We start from the raw sequence: 16,223 nt of genomic DNA on the forward strand, positions 1-16,223 counted from the left end.
TGAAAACTGCAAATGTTTCCCATTGTTATTATTCATACCATTTGTGCAGCTCTGTGATGAGAGGTATTTGGCGTATGTATAAAACTAAACAGTTGATTATACATTTTCATGAGAGTTTTTAAAGCCTCATTATGACATCTTGGCAAATTATAGCTGTGTTGTTATTTGTAGAAACATTTTGTTTTTGTGGCACAGAGTAATCCACCATTACCACCACGGGAGCACATTTCCCTTGTACATGCTCCAGCACCTGTTTCACAAGTGCAGTACTCTCTAGAGCTGCTTGATGCATTTGCTACGGTGCGTGATCACATACATCGTGCAGAACAGTCTTGTCAGCTTATGAGCCAGGAAATTGAGGAGCTACCAGCTTCAGGTAGGTACCTTGAAGGAAAAATGTATGAGCTTCAATCTTTTTTTTTTTTACCAGACAGTATAGTTGGTTTTTGGGTCCAACAATCAACAGCCACCATTCTGTTACAAATCTGACCATGATCTTACACACAATGACTGTCAAATATAAGTTATTATCAAATTGTACATCACCTTTTTTTATATTTGGTTTTGAAACCCTCTTTGATTATTCGGATATCCAGACAATAAAATGATACCAAGATGCAATTCCATGACTGAGATCAAAATTGGGCAGAGGCAGGCTACTCACTGTTGATGTTGGTGTTCTTGATCACATTAAACTATGTATCATGCTGAGGTTCCTGGCCTGTCATGGCACTGCTCTACCATTAGCCATTCAAATTTGCATACAGGGTGAAGTGAAATTCGCACACTTGGGCTTCACAGTGCGGTTCCTCACATGCCAGTGACAAAAACATCTCTCTCACAAAATTTCAGGGTTTGATCCTAGGTTAAGGTACATGTTTTTTATTTGGTAAATGTAGTCCAGGTGGTGTGGTATCTGGCATCTTGGTTGTCAACAGCGATTGCAGCAGGTCTTCTAGAAAACATTTGCAATTACATACTACAATTGTAGAAATGGAAGATTGGTTAGCTTTGAAAGAAGCCCTTTCAATGTCTTGGCGTGAATTTATTCACATTACTTCATCTACTAGAAGCGAAACCTGTTTTCCTTGTACCCTTCTCCAATGGTCGCATAGATTAGTACCAACTATTATTCTTGCCTCCTTGAGGTCCATTACATTTTGTTAGGGACAGTAGGACTAGTAACATACTTTGAAAATAATGTCCAAAGTTGGTTACTATTTGTTTATCACCACCATGGTCCCATTAATTGTGCCTTTCACCGAGCGAGGTGGTGCAGTGGTTAGCACGCTGGACTCACATTTGGGAGGACGACGGTTCAATCCCGCGTGCAGCCATTCTGATTTAGGTTTTCCGTGATTTCCCTAAATCGCTCGAGGCAAATGCTGGGATGGTTCCTTTGAAAGGGCACGGCCGACTTCCTTCCCTGTCCTTCCCTAATCCGATGAGACCAATGACCTCGCTGTCTGGTCTCCTCCCCCATAAACAACAACAGTTGTGCCTTTCAACATTGAGTCTGGTTACCGTTTGCTGTTCAGTGTGTATGTCAATACATTATTATTATTATTATTATTATTATTATTATTATTATTATTATTATTATTATTATCATCATTATCATAATCGACGGGATTGTGGAAACATCACATCTGTTACCATTAGGGAAACAGTGTAATTCAAAAATGAACATTTCACAATTAGCGGTGTCGGGATGAATCGTGCAGTATAATATGTGTCAAAGGGATAATGCATGTTAGGTGCAACAGCGTGCAGGACTGACGACGTGTTTGTACTGCATGTGCTATCCACCAGACAGGGAGTAGTTGCGAGTGGAGTAAAGTGCCTGTGACAGACTGTAATGTACATGTGTACATGTATCGAATTTTCTCATTGTAGACCTCTAAACCAGCGCGACAGACATATGGCATGCACAAACGATGAGTATATGGGTATGTTCCTGTTCCTTGGTGCATCCGATAACTGGACTGGTGTTCCAACTCACAAATATGCTGTTAGATATCCTCATCGATGCCATCCAGATAAAGATGTGTTTCGTCGTCTGGAGCTGCACCTTTGGGAGTTAGGCTCTGTTCTTCCACAATCATGTGTCAGAGGTCTTCCATAAACACACCATACTCCAGCTACTGAGGAAGCTGTTCTGGAGGTCATACATCATGAACCTCAGCGAAGTACACATAGTGTAGCAAGACAGCTGCATGTCTTGCAACACAAGGTCGTTAACACGCTGCACTACCATGGGCATCAGCAGATGCAATTCTGTGAATGGTTCCAACAACAAGAATTGGTAGCACGTGTTCATGCTGCTCTTGTTACTGTGGATGCAGCTTCGCTGCGAAGGGTCAAGAGCTGTGAGATCTGACGGGTTTTGCAATGTTTGGATGTGCAGGGAGGTCGCTTTGAGCATCTGTTGTTCTGAGGACAACGTATTCTTTGTGAAGGTCATACGGTCATTAATATGAGCTTTATTATTGTCACTGGTTGCTAATGTGCGACATCTGAGTGCTCATAGTACATGTAGTAGAAATGACAAGTAGATGTTGTGTTATTGCACGGTGCTATCATCTTTAGTATCTCAAAACTGATAATGTTTTTGTAATTATTCTGTCCTATGACATGTTTTTTGTTTCAACTGTCTGTTTCTTACCTGTCTAACCACGTATTTATAATGTCCAGCATTACAAAATGTTGTAAATTTAGGATACATATGAACTAAGAAACGGTGTATGTTAAGTTTGATATGTCAGAATGAAATTAGCAAATAAAAAAAGTTTACCCCAACCCAGCATCGAACCCTCGACCTCCTGCATGCTAACCCAAAACTCGATCCACTGCACCAACTGTACAGCAGAACTAGTGTGAGGTGACAGGGTTAGTTACTATAAATATGGTTACAGTGTTACCAGATTGCCACTCTTTAACATCATTTTTCTGCCGGATGAACTCGCCAGACGAAATTTTGTGACAGACCTTTTTTATTGCTGGCATGTGAAGAGTCGCGCTGTGAAGCCCGAGTGTACGACTTTTGCTTCACCCTGTATATGCAAACTGAAATTGTCAGCCTGTCATAATTCCTCCCATTATTGTTAATAATGCACACCTATCTTTCTTAGAAGAAAGATGGAGGAGGGGATTACAGATGAATCACAATCTAAGCAACTGGGTTCTCTATTTTTATTGATTAAACTATTTTTTTGTTATTTGTAAAAGATATTTTAATCCTTTTTTAGTGTTCCATAGTTTTTGGGTGTTATTGTCACAGTTAACTACTTTGTGAGGAAAATGTTTTAGTGTATAAGTGTATATTTGCTTATTTACGGGGGATGCATTACATTTAAAATAAGCATAAAGGCAAGTTCTTATATTCTACACTTCTGTGATGGTTTCGAAAGTGGGCAATCATTGTGGAAAATATTGAAGGAAAGACAAAACAAGACACTTACAGAACAAGCAAGTTGTCCACTTCTTGATAAACTATATCTGCTTGATATGTTTAATACTGAATTGTGAGCTACACACTCTGAATGGTCCTATCATTTGCCAAACTATTTCCTATTGTTTCAAATTTTTCTTATGTTTTTGATATTCCTGTCAAGTAATCTGAATTTTGTTTTGCCTTGTATATCTGCCTCTCGTAATATATTTTTTCTTCTGGTAAGAGGAGGCCATGCATGATGTTTCAAACTTTGTATGCCTTTAGTAGGCCATTAAAACAACATAATGTGCAAGTAGTAAGGTGCACTATTCTGGCAATTCCGAGAAAATGCAAGAGAAGTTTTACACATCTGTTACATAACTGACATCTCTGTGCAAAGTTGCCAGTCATAAGAAGTTGTTGTGGTCAACTGGTTAGCATTCGTGCTTTGCAAATGGGTCATGGGGGAGGTGACAGTTTGAATCCCTGTGGCACTTAATTTTTTAATCAATTTTTTTTTATCACTGGTCACAATATTTAATTTATGTGAAATTTGAAAGGTAATATAATGAAGAGGAAAAAAGGAAACATGCATTTTCATGAAGTTGTAGTGAATTTTGATATGTTACTTGACTATTTACTATTTGTAATTAAATTTTCAAGTACAAGTGACAGGCTTGGAAAGCCCAAGTCAAACCTCGATAAATAATTATTCGAATGATGTTATTCACATTCAGTAATATAGTAGGTCACAATTTGCCAGACCACAATAGTAATGTAGAATTACTCGTCAGGTGTGCTCTACACATCACACATTGCAGGATGGTATTTGTCTTACAGACATGGAAAACGTAAATTGAAACTTTTTGCAAATAGTTCTTGCAAATAGAAGTTTTTTTTTTCAAAATGTCATGTAAATGAAATAATGTGACCAGTGATGATAAAAAAAGATTAAAAAAGTTAGTGGTAGCAGGACTCGAACCACAGCCTCCTCAGCACACAATGACTTCTTATGACTGGCACCTTCACACACATACATCAGTTACATAGTAGACGCGTAAGACTTCTCTTGTGATTTTCTCAGAATTGCCAGAGTAGTGCACCTTACTATTTGCACATTGTTTTTTTTTAATGGCCCACTAATGGCGTACAAAGTCTGAAGTAAATGTGTGATCCCAATGTCGTGGCCTCCCCTTGTGAGTAATACTTTGACACAATACATATCTTATATGAAAACTTTGTTGGTTTTGACAGGGGCCCTGAGACACAATGATGAAATGTTATTACTCCTGAAAGCAACAAGTGTAGCAACAGTGAGCTGCTTACGTCAGTGCCTTTCAATTCTGGAGCAGCAGCAGGCTGCTGCTTCCATTGCAGCCAATAACTCGAAGAGGCATCCACCTCCAAATCGACCAAACAATTCTCATTTTGTGTCGTATGCAGAAATCGGCACAAACAAAATAACAGTGCCAGGTGCAAATAGTGGTGCCTTAACATCAGTCTCTACAACTTCATTGGAAAGCAATACCAGCAGGTCTGGTACAAGTGCTTCATCTCTGCCAGACTGTGTACCATATAGACAGACGGGCTTCATATCATACCTGGAAGCACCAGATGAGAAGGAAGGGTATATTATCATTAAAATTTTTATGGTCTTAAATCAGACACATTTTTTAGCTCTTAATGTACATTGATTTCTTTTCTGCAGTGCTGAGCTCCCAAACATTAATTTCAAAATTTTCTTCATTTAGGGATATTGACAGATGATAATGTTTACAAATGTAAAATTTCTCCTCGGCTGGACATTTACATACTGTATTTAAAAATTAATTGTTTGCCAAAAATATGTTTTCCAGTTCGTTGTACTTTTTTAGTATTTGAATGTTTTTTTATGTAAGAAATCGTTGGTAATTATGGGAAATGTTGGTAGTTTTGTGCCAATAATTGGCTCAATCAAACAGTTGTAAGAAATGTAGCATACTGTCATTCCATTTCGTAATTTTTGTGTGAGGCCTGGAAATTGTATGCAGAACAGCAAATACAACTCGTGAAGGATTTGTAAATGTTCTCTCTGTCTCAGTAAGGACATATGAGTCTTGTAATAGGTGCTATCCAGGTATGTTCATGCTTCACTAGGCCTATCACTTGTATACATTAACCTGCATTCAGTAAAGCAAGATAATTTTAGTGTTGACATTGTATATAATTGATTGAAGAACAACAAAAAGCTTCATTGTTCGTGATCCATAAAATAAACTCTTGCTGCAGATCTTATTGTAAGTAATGTCTTACTACCATTGCCTTCAAGTGCCTGTTAAATAGACTTTTTAACAGCCAGATAACATTGTTTGTTACACCATACTAGTTCCATCTGTGTTACCAAACAATGTATGCAATGTTCATATGTGTAGTGCAGGAAAGTGCACTGGCAAATCAAATGCAAAGCTTCTTGGCAGATTAAAACTGTGCCACCAGTACATCACCTCCTACCTTACAAACTCCTCAGAGGTTCTCATACGTATCTCACAGTATGACTGAGTTCTAAGGGTGTACCATTAATGATTATGACATTGGAAACAGTACATAAGATTAGACCACTATAGCCAAAACTTCAGGCTGTTGAATCCTGTTTTTATGTTGTGAGATACAACTGGCATATTGAAAGTGAGAATTAAGTTATGTCAAATTCACATAAAATTCTTTCCTGTTCATGTTTAGTTGTTTTGTGTCTGACAGGCGTGCATGAGTGTGTGCGTGCGTGCACGCCTGTTAACTGATGATTACTAATGCCCCAGAATGTGTCCTATCAACCAATACTTTCCTTTAGTCAAGTTGTGCCATAAATTTCTCTTCTCCTTAAGTAAATTCTCTACCTCTTCATTAGTTATCCAGTCTACCCATTTAGTCTTCAGCATTCTCTTGTAGTGCCACATTTCATAAGCTTCTATTCTCTTCTTGCCTGACTTGTTTATTGATCAAATTTTACTTCCACGCAATTCTTCACTGCAGACAATTACCTTCTGAAAAGACTTCCTAACATTTCAATTTATGTTTAATATTAACAAATAACTCTTTTCACAAAAGTTTTTCTTGCTATTTTGTATGTTGCATTTTATATCTTCTTTACTTTGACTAATGTCAGTTATTTTGCTGTCTAAATAACAAAACTCACCTACTTCTAATGTCTCGTTTCAGAATATAGTTCCCTCTGCATCACCACATTTAATGTGACAACATTCCATTAACTTTGTTTCACTTTTGGTGATGTTCATCTTATAACCTGTTTCCAAAACACAATCTATTTCCTTCATCTAAGTTTCCAAATCCATTTGGTGTGTTTGATAGAATTACATTGTCATAGGCAAATTTCAAAGTTGTCAAGTCTTCTCCATGAACTTAAATTTGCCTTTCCAAATTTCTCACTTGTTCTGTTTGCAACTTGCTCAATGTCAGTTTGGATAACATCATGAATAGGCTACAACCCGGTCTTGCTTACTTCTCAGCTTCTGCTTCCGTTTCGTGTCCTTCAACTCTTACAACTGCAGTCTGGTTTCTGTACAGATAATAAATAACTTTTCACTCCCCCACAGTTTATCCCTGCTACCTTTAGAAACGCTGTAGACACAGGTTTACTTATCTCCAACCCATTTTCTACAATAAATCTTAGTCATTATTGTCTCACTGTGTTCCTACATTTCTGCACAAGTGGAACTTTGCTGAGATCAGGTTCTAACACTTTCTTCTCTAAATAACTTGTTTCAGTGTTTAGCCACTATGTCATATTGGCCGATAACATACATGTACCATTTTGTAAAAAAAGAAAAGGAAGCAATAATATATGGCACTATGAAATTCCAGGATGAAAATATCACCAGTATTGTTCAACAATGTGAACCATAGATTTGGCCATAGTGGACACTAAGTTGGTCACATGACTATGTACAGTCCCATCCCAGTTTGAACTATTGCACATTTGTTTCCTCACTGTGTGGTTGTGGAAAGTGATTATGGAAAATACCTTTGTTGGTAGCTTCATCGGCTTTTCGGTAGCATCATTCAAGTTGTTGTTGTTGTTGTTGTTGTTGTTGTTGTTTAGGAGGAGGAGGAGGAGATCCAATGATGATGAAAAAGGTGACATAAAATGCAAACAAAATGTTAATGTTGACTAAAATCACGTTGTGCTAATTACAGCAAGAGGGTTACCAATGTTCAATATCTATCCAGAACAAGAAGCAAGTTATATACAATAAATATCCTGTAGATGATACAGGTAAATGTATTGTTCTGTTTCTATTTCTGTCATGATATGAACAATGAAAAGAAATGCCAAATGTGTGAAAACTTCACAGGTTTCGTGTAGAAATAAGATGCCTAATTTAATATTTTTTTATTTTATTTAAAGGCATATCACATTAAAGTTTACACAAAAATGAAGCTTAAGAATTATTCAGGTGAAACGTGGATTCATGGACATTACACTGTCAATAAATGTTAACTAATTGACAGTGTACTTGGAGTATATTCAAACAAAAGTGCCAGTCATTGTTTAATTGTTGTTCCATGCAGGGTGTTGATGTATAGATGTTTAGTGTGTGACTGTACTCCACTTGTAAAAATATTGGAGTGTACACTATTACTCTCGCCTCTCCTTGTTTCTCATATGTAAAGATGATGGTGCTGACACCCTGGCCAAGCCTTCAATTTGTTTTGTTGGCTAGTAACGATAATAACAACAAAAAATACTAATACAAATGATGATGATGATGATGATGATGATGATAGAGCAAGAATGCATATAGATTACTTCATTCTACAAATGAAGTGCGTAAGAAAAGAGGAAAGTGTTGGCATGGCCTATTATTTGGAGCCAGTCCAACATTTTCCTGAAATGACTTAGGAAAACCCTATCTGTTGTTATTTTCCATACTGTGACCTTTGTGTGTCCTGATTGGACTGTCTTTTTATTATGTATGATGTCTTTTACTATATATGACTCTGTATGACCATCCTGCTGGGCACATGTATCTCAATCACAGATGACTAGTGATAGTTTTTAGGATCCGAGCAAAACCCTAGTCTTGGTGCTCTAGTTCTTCAAGTTGAAGTAAATATTTACAGTGGTTACCAGTATTGCCCAAGCTGTTTTTAAATGAGACTGGGAAGGAGGACAGATGTATACCATCTTTAATATTTAGGTAACTGTTTTATGCAGTTTCAGATGAGCAGAACAACTAAACATGTTTCCATTGAATGATGTATGCTAGGGGCTTTATTCATTTGAAACAGATGTGATCTTATCTTGGAAAGTATTGCGGCAAATATGTTGTACTAAATTGTCTTGCAATGATTTTTTCACTGCTGAGCTTAACAGTTCTTCTCACAGTAAAGTAATTAATATTATGAAGTGAGGTTTGTTAGTAAGACTTCATTAAGTATAGAAGTTTATGGCCACAATAGTTTTTTAAAATTTCCCGGAAACTGATTTTGTTCTTCCATACAGTAGAGCGTTGATTATCCAAATGTCAGTCAACCTGATGACTGCATAACTGAACTGTTACTTGCTCGTACATGTCACCCTCCACCCTGCTACAAACATGGATATATATGTTGCTGTTTACAAGGAAAGATCACAAGGAGAACCTCTCTCTTGTCCCATTCTACCAAAAAGGCAGTTCAGTTTAATGCAAATCTTGGAGGGCTGTCATATTTCAAAGCAAGCGTGGGCTGATTAAAACACTTTAAGTAAAGACACAGCATTTGTGAGCATCAAATAGAAGGAGAAATGTATCTGCTGGTTTTTCAGCAGCTGATTCTTTCGAAATCTAACTAAGGGATGTATTGAGGGAAAAAGATGGTGCTCATGAAGACATTTGCAATGCTAACAAAACTGAGCCCAGTTGGAAAACTTTGACAAGAAAAACTTGTGCTTCGTGTTGTGAATTAGCAGGTGATGGTCCTAAAATAAGCAAGGGTCGTATAATGGCTTTAACTTGTGCTAATGCTGCTGTTATCCATTGATTGCCTATGCTCGTCATTGGTAAAAGTAAGAAATGGCATTGTTTCAAAAATGTTTATATATCCGCAATGCCTGTTGTTTGCACCCCACAGAAGCATGCGTGGATGGATAGTACAATTTTCACAGAATGGGTTATAAAAAGTTTCATACCTTCCATAAAAGCACAGCAGTTAAAGAACGGCAAAAGGAAGAAAACATTACTGCCTCGAACCCAGCACCAACTCATCCATCATGCGATACCATAAACAAAAAGGACATAACCTCCTTACTTCAGCTCTTGGATCGAGGCACTGTTGAGACTTTCAAATGGTATTGCAAGAAAGGATTGTTACATAAGTTATTGTTAGAAATAGAATAGAAGAGGAAGGAGAAGACAGCCTGTTAAGAAATCGAAAAAGTGTTGCTTTGAAAGATGTGTCCTACACAATTGGAGCAGCATGGGATAGTGTAAAGGAACAGAGTTTAAAAGAAGCCTGGAATAAAATTTTGGGTATGGTGGAAAGTTTTTAAGAGTCTAATTGGAAATGATGAACAGAATATGTCTGAAATGCTCAATATGCTGAAAAATTCAATTACCATGAATGGAATGAAGGCGTTGAAGAATGGATGAATGTTGACAATTTAGATCCAGAGTGCCAGATCGTGCAAGATGGTGAAATTGTAAACTTTATCACTGATAAAACTGATGTCACCATCATCTCAACTACTGGTGGCCCAAAAAATGTGGATGAAAATATAAAAGCTGCTTCTGAAGCATTTACATGTTTAGTTACTGCCTTGCAAACCATTGCAACTCAAGATGAAAGTAACTAGTAAGCGCATGGCTTAGCTGCTTGTAAGCAGGCAGGCTTGCTTAGTCAGGAAAAATTAAGGATTTTCTAAGTATTAATTCTATACATATGTCCTGTACATATAAAATGCATATGTATTATATATTTTTTTCTTTACTAAGCTGTACTATACATATTCCTATTGTACTTGCCTTTGGGATAATGAGAGATTAATGTTGTTATAAATATATGTAGTTTTTATGGGTAAAACGGTAAATAAAAGTATACAGTTCCATTATCAGAATAAACCGGTTTTTCGAACATCAGTGTCCTCCAATTAGTTTGGATAATTGGTGCTGTACTGAACTTTGTATTTGTGATTCTTCAAAATTTGATCTGGCAGCTTTTTGCTGTTTATTACTTTATCACCACCACATTTGTTGTTGGGCTTATCAAGTTGTCTCTTGGATTTATGTTTAAGGTATTGCAGTGACATGTAGTGTTTGTGAGATGTGTTTTATTTGAGTAATACATAAAGATTGACACCCCCATGTATGTGTGCAAACCCCCCCCCCCCCCCCTCCCCGCTCTCTCTCTCTCTCTCTCTCTCTCTCTCTATCTCTCTCTATCTCTCGGTGGTGTGAGGCTTGTGTGTCTCTACCATATGGGTAGCCATTTTGTAGGTTCAGTTGCATCAGAGGAGTACGTTTTGAGGAGCCATTACAACATATAGTTCCTGAATGGCTGACTAATCATAACTTTTAACTTTAACCATCATGCCCTTGTTGTGTTAATACTGCAAGAAGCTGAAAAGCAAAGGGAATCTACAGCCATCATATTTCATGGAGCTATAAAGCTTTACTGTATGGTTTAATGGTGATGGCATCATCTTGGAAAATATGAGGTGTCTTCATAAAGTATTGAACCTTTAGTGGTCAGAAATACATTTATGCTTTGGAGGCACAGAACTCTAATCCCCTTCAAAGTAGTGTCCTTGTTAATGCACACACTTTTACCAGCACTTCCGCTATTGTTGGAAACACTTCTGGAACACACTTTTGGAATGGTGATTGGCTGGACCGTAGAATTCAGCGTGATGTCGTCTCGTGACTCAAATCATTTTTGGGGTGTTTTAACCTTAGGAAGTAGCCAAAATTCACATGAAACCATGTCTGGGGAATAGGTAGTCTGATTAACCACAGGAATATTGTGTTTGCTGAAGAAAGTCTAAATCAAATATGCAGAATGGGCAAGTGCATTATTATGATGAAGCTGCCAAGCTTTTGCTGCCTACAGCATCATAAAGGCAACAGAGGACCTTGTGGTGTGTTTGTTTGTGATGGTTGGGCCTTGTGTTGTGTACTCATATTACAACACTCATTGAGAGTTGAAGAAACTGACTGACATGACCTTGACATTGCTGCAGACCTGTTGTACTTTCTTTTTCCTTGAGAATGTCGGATGTTTCCACTGTTGTAACTGTATCTTGGTTTCTGCATCGTACCCATAAATCCGGGTTTCATCATCCATGATCACAGTGTCCAGAAAGTTAGGGTTACTGTTTGTATTGTCCAGCGTGTCCCTTGCTATTTCCAGATGGTGGTGTTTCTGCTCTTATTGTCAGCAGTTTTGGTATGAATTTTGCAGATGGTCTTCTCATATACAAACTGTCGGTCAAATTTGAATGTGCCAATCCAATTATTACCCCTGTCTCATTTGTAAGTTACCATACACTGGTACAGTTGATGTCCATGACCAAAGTCCGCTCTTGCTCAATGACATTGCCAATTTGGCTTGTTGAGTGTCTGCCTCAACATGGTTCACTGTCTATTGATATTTAGCAGATTTGATTCAATTTATCTGTGAATTGCTTGTGACATTGTCCATGAAAAACATGTTGAATCTGGCAAATGGTTTCCAGGTGGCAAAAGTTAATGCAGTATTTCTGCCCAGTAGTTTTCTCATTTTACAATTTATTGATATGTGATGAGCATTCAATTCTTGTCGTCCAACTGCCAGTGACTGATGCTTTCTGTTGATGGGGAAAAAATTCACGAGTGCATGTGGCATGTGAATGCCTCTCACCAAATCTCTGCTGAAGAAAGTCCCCTGCACTTCGTTGGCTTACATGGGAAATTTGAAGGTTTGATACTTTTTGAACGCATCTCATATTCCCCCATTCAGATCTGTGGACAGGGTTTACTTAGGAAGGATGTTGTCATCTGGAGGGGAAAAAAAGAACTTGTGTTCTGTGGGTCAAAGCATGGAATGCTAAGTGCCTTAACAGGTAATAAAAATAAAAAAATAAAAGACAGATTGTCGAAGTTTCATATAGTGGGAATTAGTGATGTGCAGCGACTGGAAGAATAGGACATTGGGTCAGGTCAGTACAGGATTATCAACACAAAATGAAACACTGGTAATGTGGAAGTAGATCTAATAGTGAATTGGAAAATAGGAATGGTGTAAGCTACTGCGAACAGTGTAGTGAGTGCATTATCGTAGCCAAGATAGAGGGGAAGCCAACACACACCACAGTAGTACAACTTTGTATGCCAACTAGCACTGCAGATGCTGATGAGATTGAAAGAATGTATGCAAAACATTTCCAGGGCAGACGTAAACTCTGATCATAATCTATTGGTTATGAACTGCAGGTTAAAAATGAAGAAATTACAGAAAGATAGAAAATTGAGGAGATTGATTTGAGAGTTTCAAAGGTAGAAGTAGGCAACAATTGACAGAAACAGGGAGGCAGAGCAAAAAGAGAACAAGACTGCGTAGCTTTGAAATGTGAAAAAGTGAAGGTAGCAGAGGATCAATTAGCCAAAACAAAAAAAAAAGAAGTCAGTAAAAATACTTGGATAATCCACAAGACAATGAATCAATTACTGACAATAGAAGATAGAAAAATGAAGCAAACGAAACAAGCAAAATGGTATACAGACGTCTGAAAAATGCAATTAACAGAAAGTGCCTAATTGTCAAGCAGGAATGGCTAGACAAGAAATGTAAGGCAGTGGGAACATCTGTGAATATGGAAAAGATAGCTACAGCTTATAGGAAAATTAAAGGAACTTCCGGAGAAAAAGAAGCACCTGCTTGAATGTTACGAGATCAGATGAGAAGTCTGCTCTAAGCAAAGGAGGGGACTCTGAAAGGTGAAAGGAATGTACTGAGGTTTCATAAAACATAAGACAGTATTCTTGTAATGCTCATTGAAGAGGAAATAGATTGAGATGAGTTGGGAGATATGACACTGTGAGAAGAATTTGACAGAACAGAGGAAGCTTGAAGTCAAAATGACCCCTGGAGTAGATGACATTCCCTCAGAATTATTGAAATCCTATATAGAGATGATCATGACCAAACTATTCCACCTGGTGTACAATTTATGGGCGACTGCGAAATACCCTCAGACTTTGAGATGAATTTAATAATTCCATTTTAGCAGAGGGCAGGTGCTTGCAGTTGTGAATATTACCAAACTGTCAGTGCAGTAAGTCATGGTTGCAAAGTGCAGTTACAAATTATTTACAGGTAGAAGTCAATCTTGGAAAACATCAGTTTGGGTTCCTGAGAATTGTGGGAAGCATAAGGCAATACAGACCCTACGACATGTAAAATAGGCAGAAGAAAGGCAAACTTATGTTGTTATCATTTGTAGATTTGGAGAAGGTTTTTGGCAGTGTTGACTGGAATACCCTCCTTGAAATTATGAAGGTAGCAAGAATAAAATGCAGGTAGTGACAGATTATCTATAACTTACATGTAAACCAGACTGCAATTGTAATAATAAAACAATGTGAAAAGGAAGGAGTAGCTAAGAAGGGAATGAGGCAGGGTTGATGCATCTTCCCAGTGGTATTCAATCTGCACACTGAGCAAACAGGAAAGAAAACCAGGGAGAAATTTGGAAAGGGAATTAAGATTCAGGAAGAGATTGTAATTCTGTCAGAGACAGCAAAGGACTTGAAAAGGCAGTTGATTGGAATGGGTAGTGTCTTGAAAAGAGGCTATGAAATTATCATCAACAAAAGTAAAACATGAGTAATAGAATGTAGTAAGATTAAAGCAGTTGATGCTGACGGAATTAGATTAGGAGATCAGCTGCTGAAAGCAGTCTGTAAGTTCTGACAATAAGATAATAGAATTGTTTCAAAATTTGGTGCTACATGAGAGTGCTAGAGATGAAAAACTAACAAAGAGGAACAGAATCAAACTTGGGGGAGGAGGGGGGGGGGGGATCAAGAGAAGGGACCAGTTAATAGGACACATCCTGAGGCATTCAGGAATTGTCTGTTTGGTAATGGAAGGAAGTGTCTTGGGTATGGGGGAGGGGCTGATTGTAGAGAGAAACAAAGGCTGGAATACATTACGCAGGTTGAAATGGATGTAGGTTACGGTGCACATGCAAAGATGAAGAGGCTTGCACACATTAGACTAGTATGGAGAGCTGCATCAAACCAGTCTTCAGACTGAAGACCACAACAACAATAACAACATAAAGACTGTACTGCTGTTGCCATCTAAATGTAAGTGTATAGAATAATAAGAAAGATGTCGATGATGGCAGAAAACTTCGTAAAGATACATACACATATCTACAGATTGAATCATCAAGTAGAGAATAAAAGATATTGTAAGGAATGCTGTTCCAAAAGGTAATTCTATTTCTGAAAAAATATTGGGTTAGTCAGTAATGACTTCGTGTGATGTCTTACATGGTTATCAGTAACTCCTACCTGGCATGGAAGAGAGGCTAGGTGCTGGTGCTTGAATATTTCATATACTTTGGTGCAACATTGTTTGTACTGTAAAGATTGAGTGAGTGCTTAGCACTCGACAGATGTTGCAATTATTTTAGATACAAGGAATTAACCATATGAGACTACAGGTAAACTGATAGAGAATACTTAGCAGCACTAGTGAATGAATTAGAAAGACTGCATGAAGCCTACAATAATTTTTAGTCATATCCTGGTGGAAGATCTATCCAAAAATTTTAGGAAGCTCTGGTAATAAATAAAGTCAATGAATAGGTCTAAAACTGCTGTGCTTGTCTTCTGTTGAAACAGAAGACAGGAAACAGCAACATTAAGCATTAGAAATGTATTTAAGCACGAGGAAACTACCATATCAATGTTTCATTGCTGGAAGGACTTATAAATGAGAGAGATGGTTGTAAGCATCCTCTGAATAAGTCTGTTTGTTGATGATGCAATTGTGTAGAGGAAAATCTAATTGCTGGATGGTAAGGAAATGCAAAACAATTTTGAAAAAATTGCCATTTTGTCTGGGCAGCGACAGTACTGTTTAAATGTGGATAAATTCAGGACAATCCGTATACTGTAGGGAAAATTAATGGTGAACATCTTGTACTTGTCATACCATATAAGTATTTTGGGGTTATACTAAGAAGAAAAATGAAATTAGAGATCACTTAAAATCAGTGTTATGGGAAGGTAAATTTGGTGCAGAGATTCTGTGAAAGTGCAAGTGCACCTGTAAATTGAATTGCTTAAAAAACAACAGTATGACCAATTCTAGAGTACTGCTGCTATGTTTGATGTCCTGATGAAGTATATATGACAGCAGGCATGGCATAAATTCAGAGACAGTGTAGTTCATGTGAAAGTGTAACGAGAGATGCTTGTGGAATTTGAATGGAAATCGTTGGAAGAAAGTTGGAATAGTTCTCAAGAGACCCTGGTGAGTAAATTTAGAGAACGTGTGTTTGAGGAAGATTATTATGCTACCACCATCATGTACCTCATACAGAGATCATGAGACTGAGATAAAATAGGTTAGGGTCGGTACTGAGTCATGTAAGTGGTTATTTTTCTCTTGTTTAACCTACAAATAGAATAGTGTACATAATCGTTAAAATTGGTATGAATTACTCATGCATGGTAAAGTGGTTTGTAGAGAATGTAGATGCAGAAGTTTTTGTAGACATCAACTGTGTAAAACTTAATGCGCATGTGGAGGCCTGCTTGGGCAG

The 16,223-nt window shown here is 37.6% G+C and overlaps 1 protein-coding gene across 4 annotated transcripts in view; it reads left to right on the plus strand.

Moving 5' to 3' along the window:
* LOC124721942 (oxysterol-binding protein-related protein 11-like) overlaps nt 1-16,223 on the plus strand; it is a 191,102-nt gene that overhangs the window by 65,591 nt on the left and 109,288 nt on the right. For 3 of the 4 annotated variants that reach the window (XM_047247099.1, XM_047247100.1, XM_047247098.1), the window contains 2 exons: nt 196-376; nt 4,688-5,060. In XM_047247099.1, coding sequence (XP_047103055.1) covers nt 196-376; nt 4,688-5,060 — 554 coding nt within the window. The remainder of the gene's footprint in view (nt 1-195; nt 377-4,687; nt 5,061-16,223) is intronic. The other variant, XM_047247101.1, reaches the window with a different exon arrangement.

This window comes from Schistocerca piceifrons, chromosome X, assembly GCF_021461385.2.
Source record: "Schistocerca piceifrons isolate TAMUIC-IGC-003096 chromosome X, iqSchPice1.1, whole genome shotgun sequence".
NCBI classification, from domain to species: Eukaryota; Metazoa; Arthropoda; class Insecta; order Orthoptera; family Acrididae; genus Schistocerca; species Schistocerca piceifrons.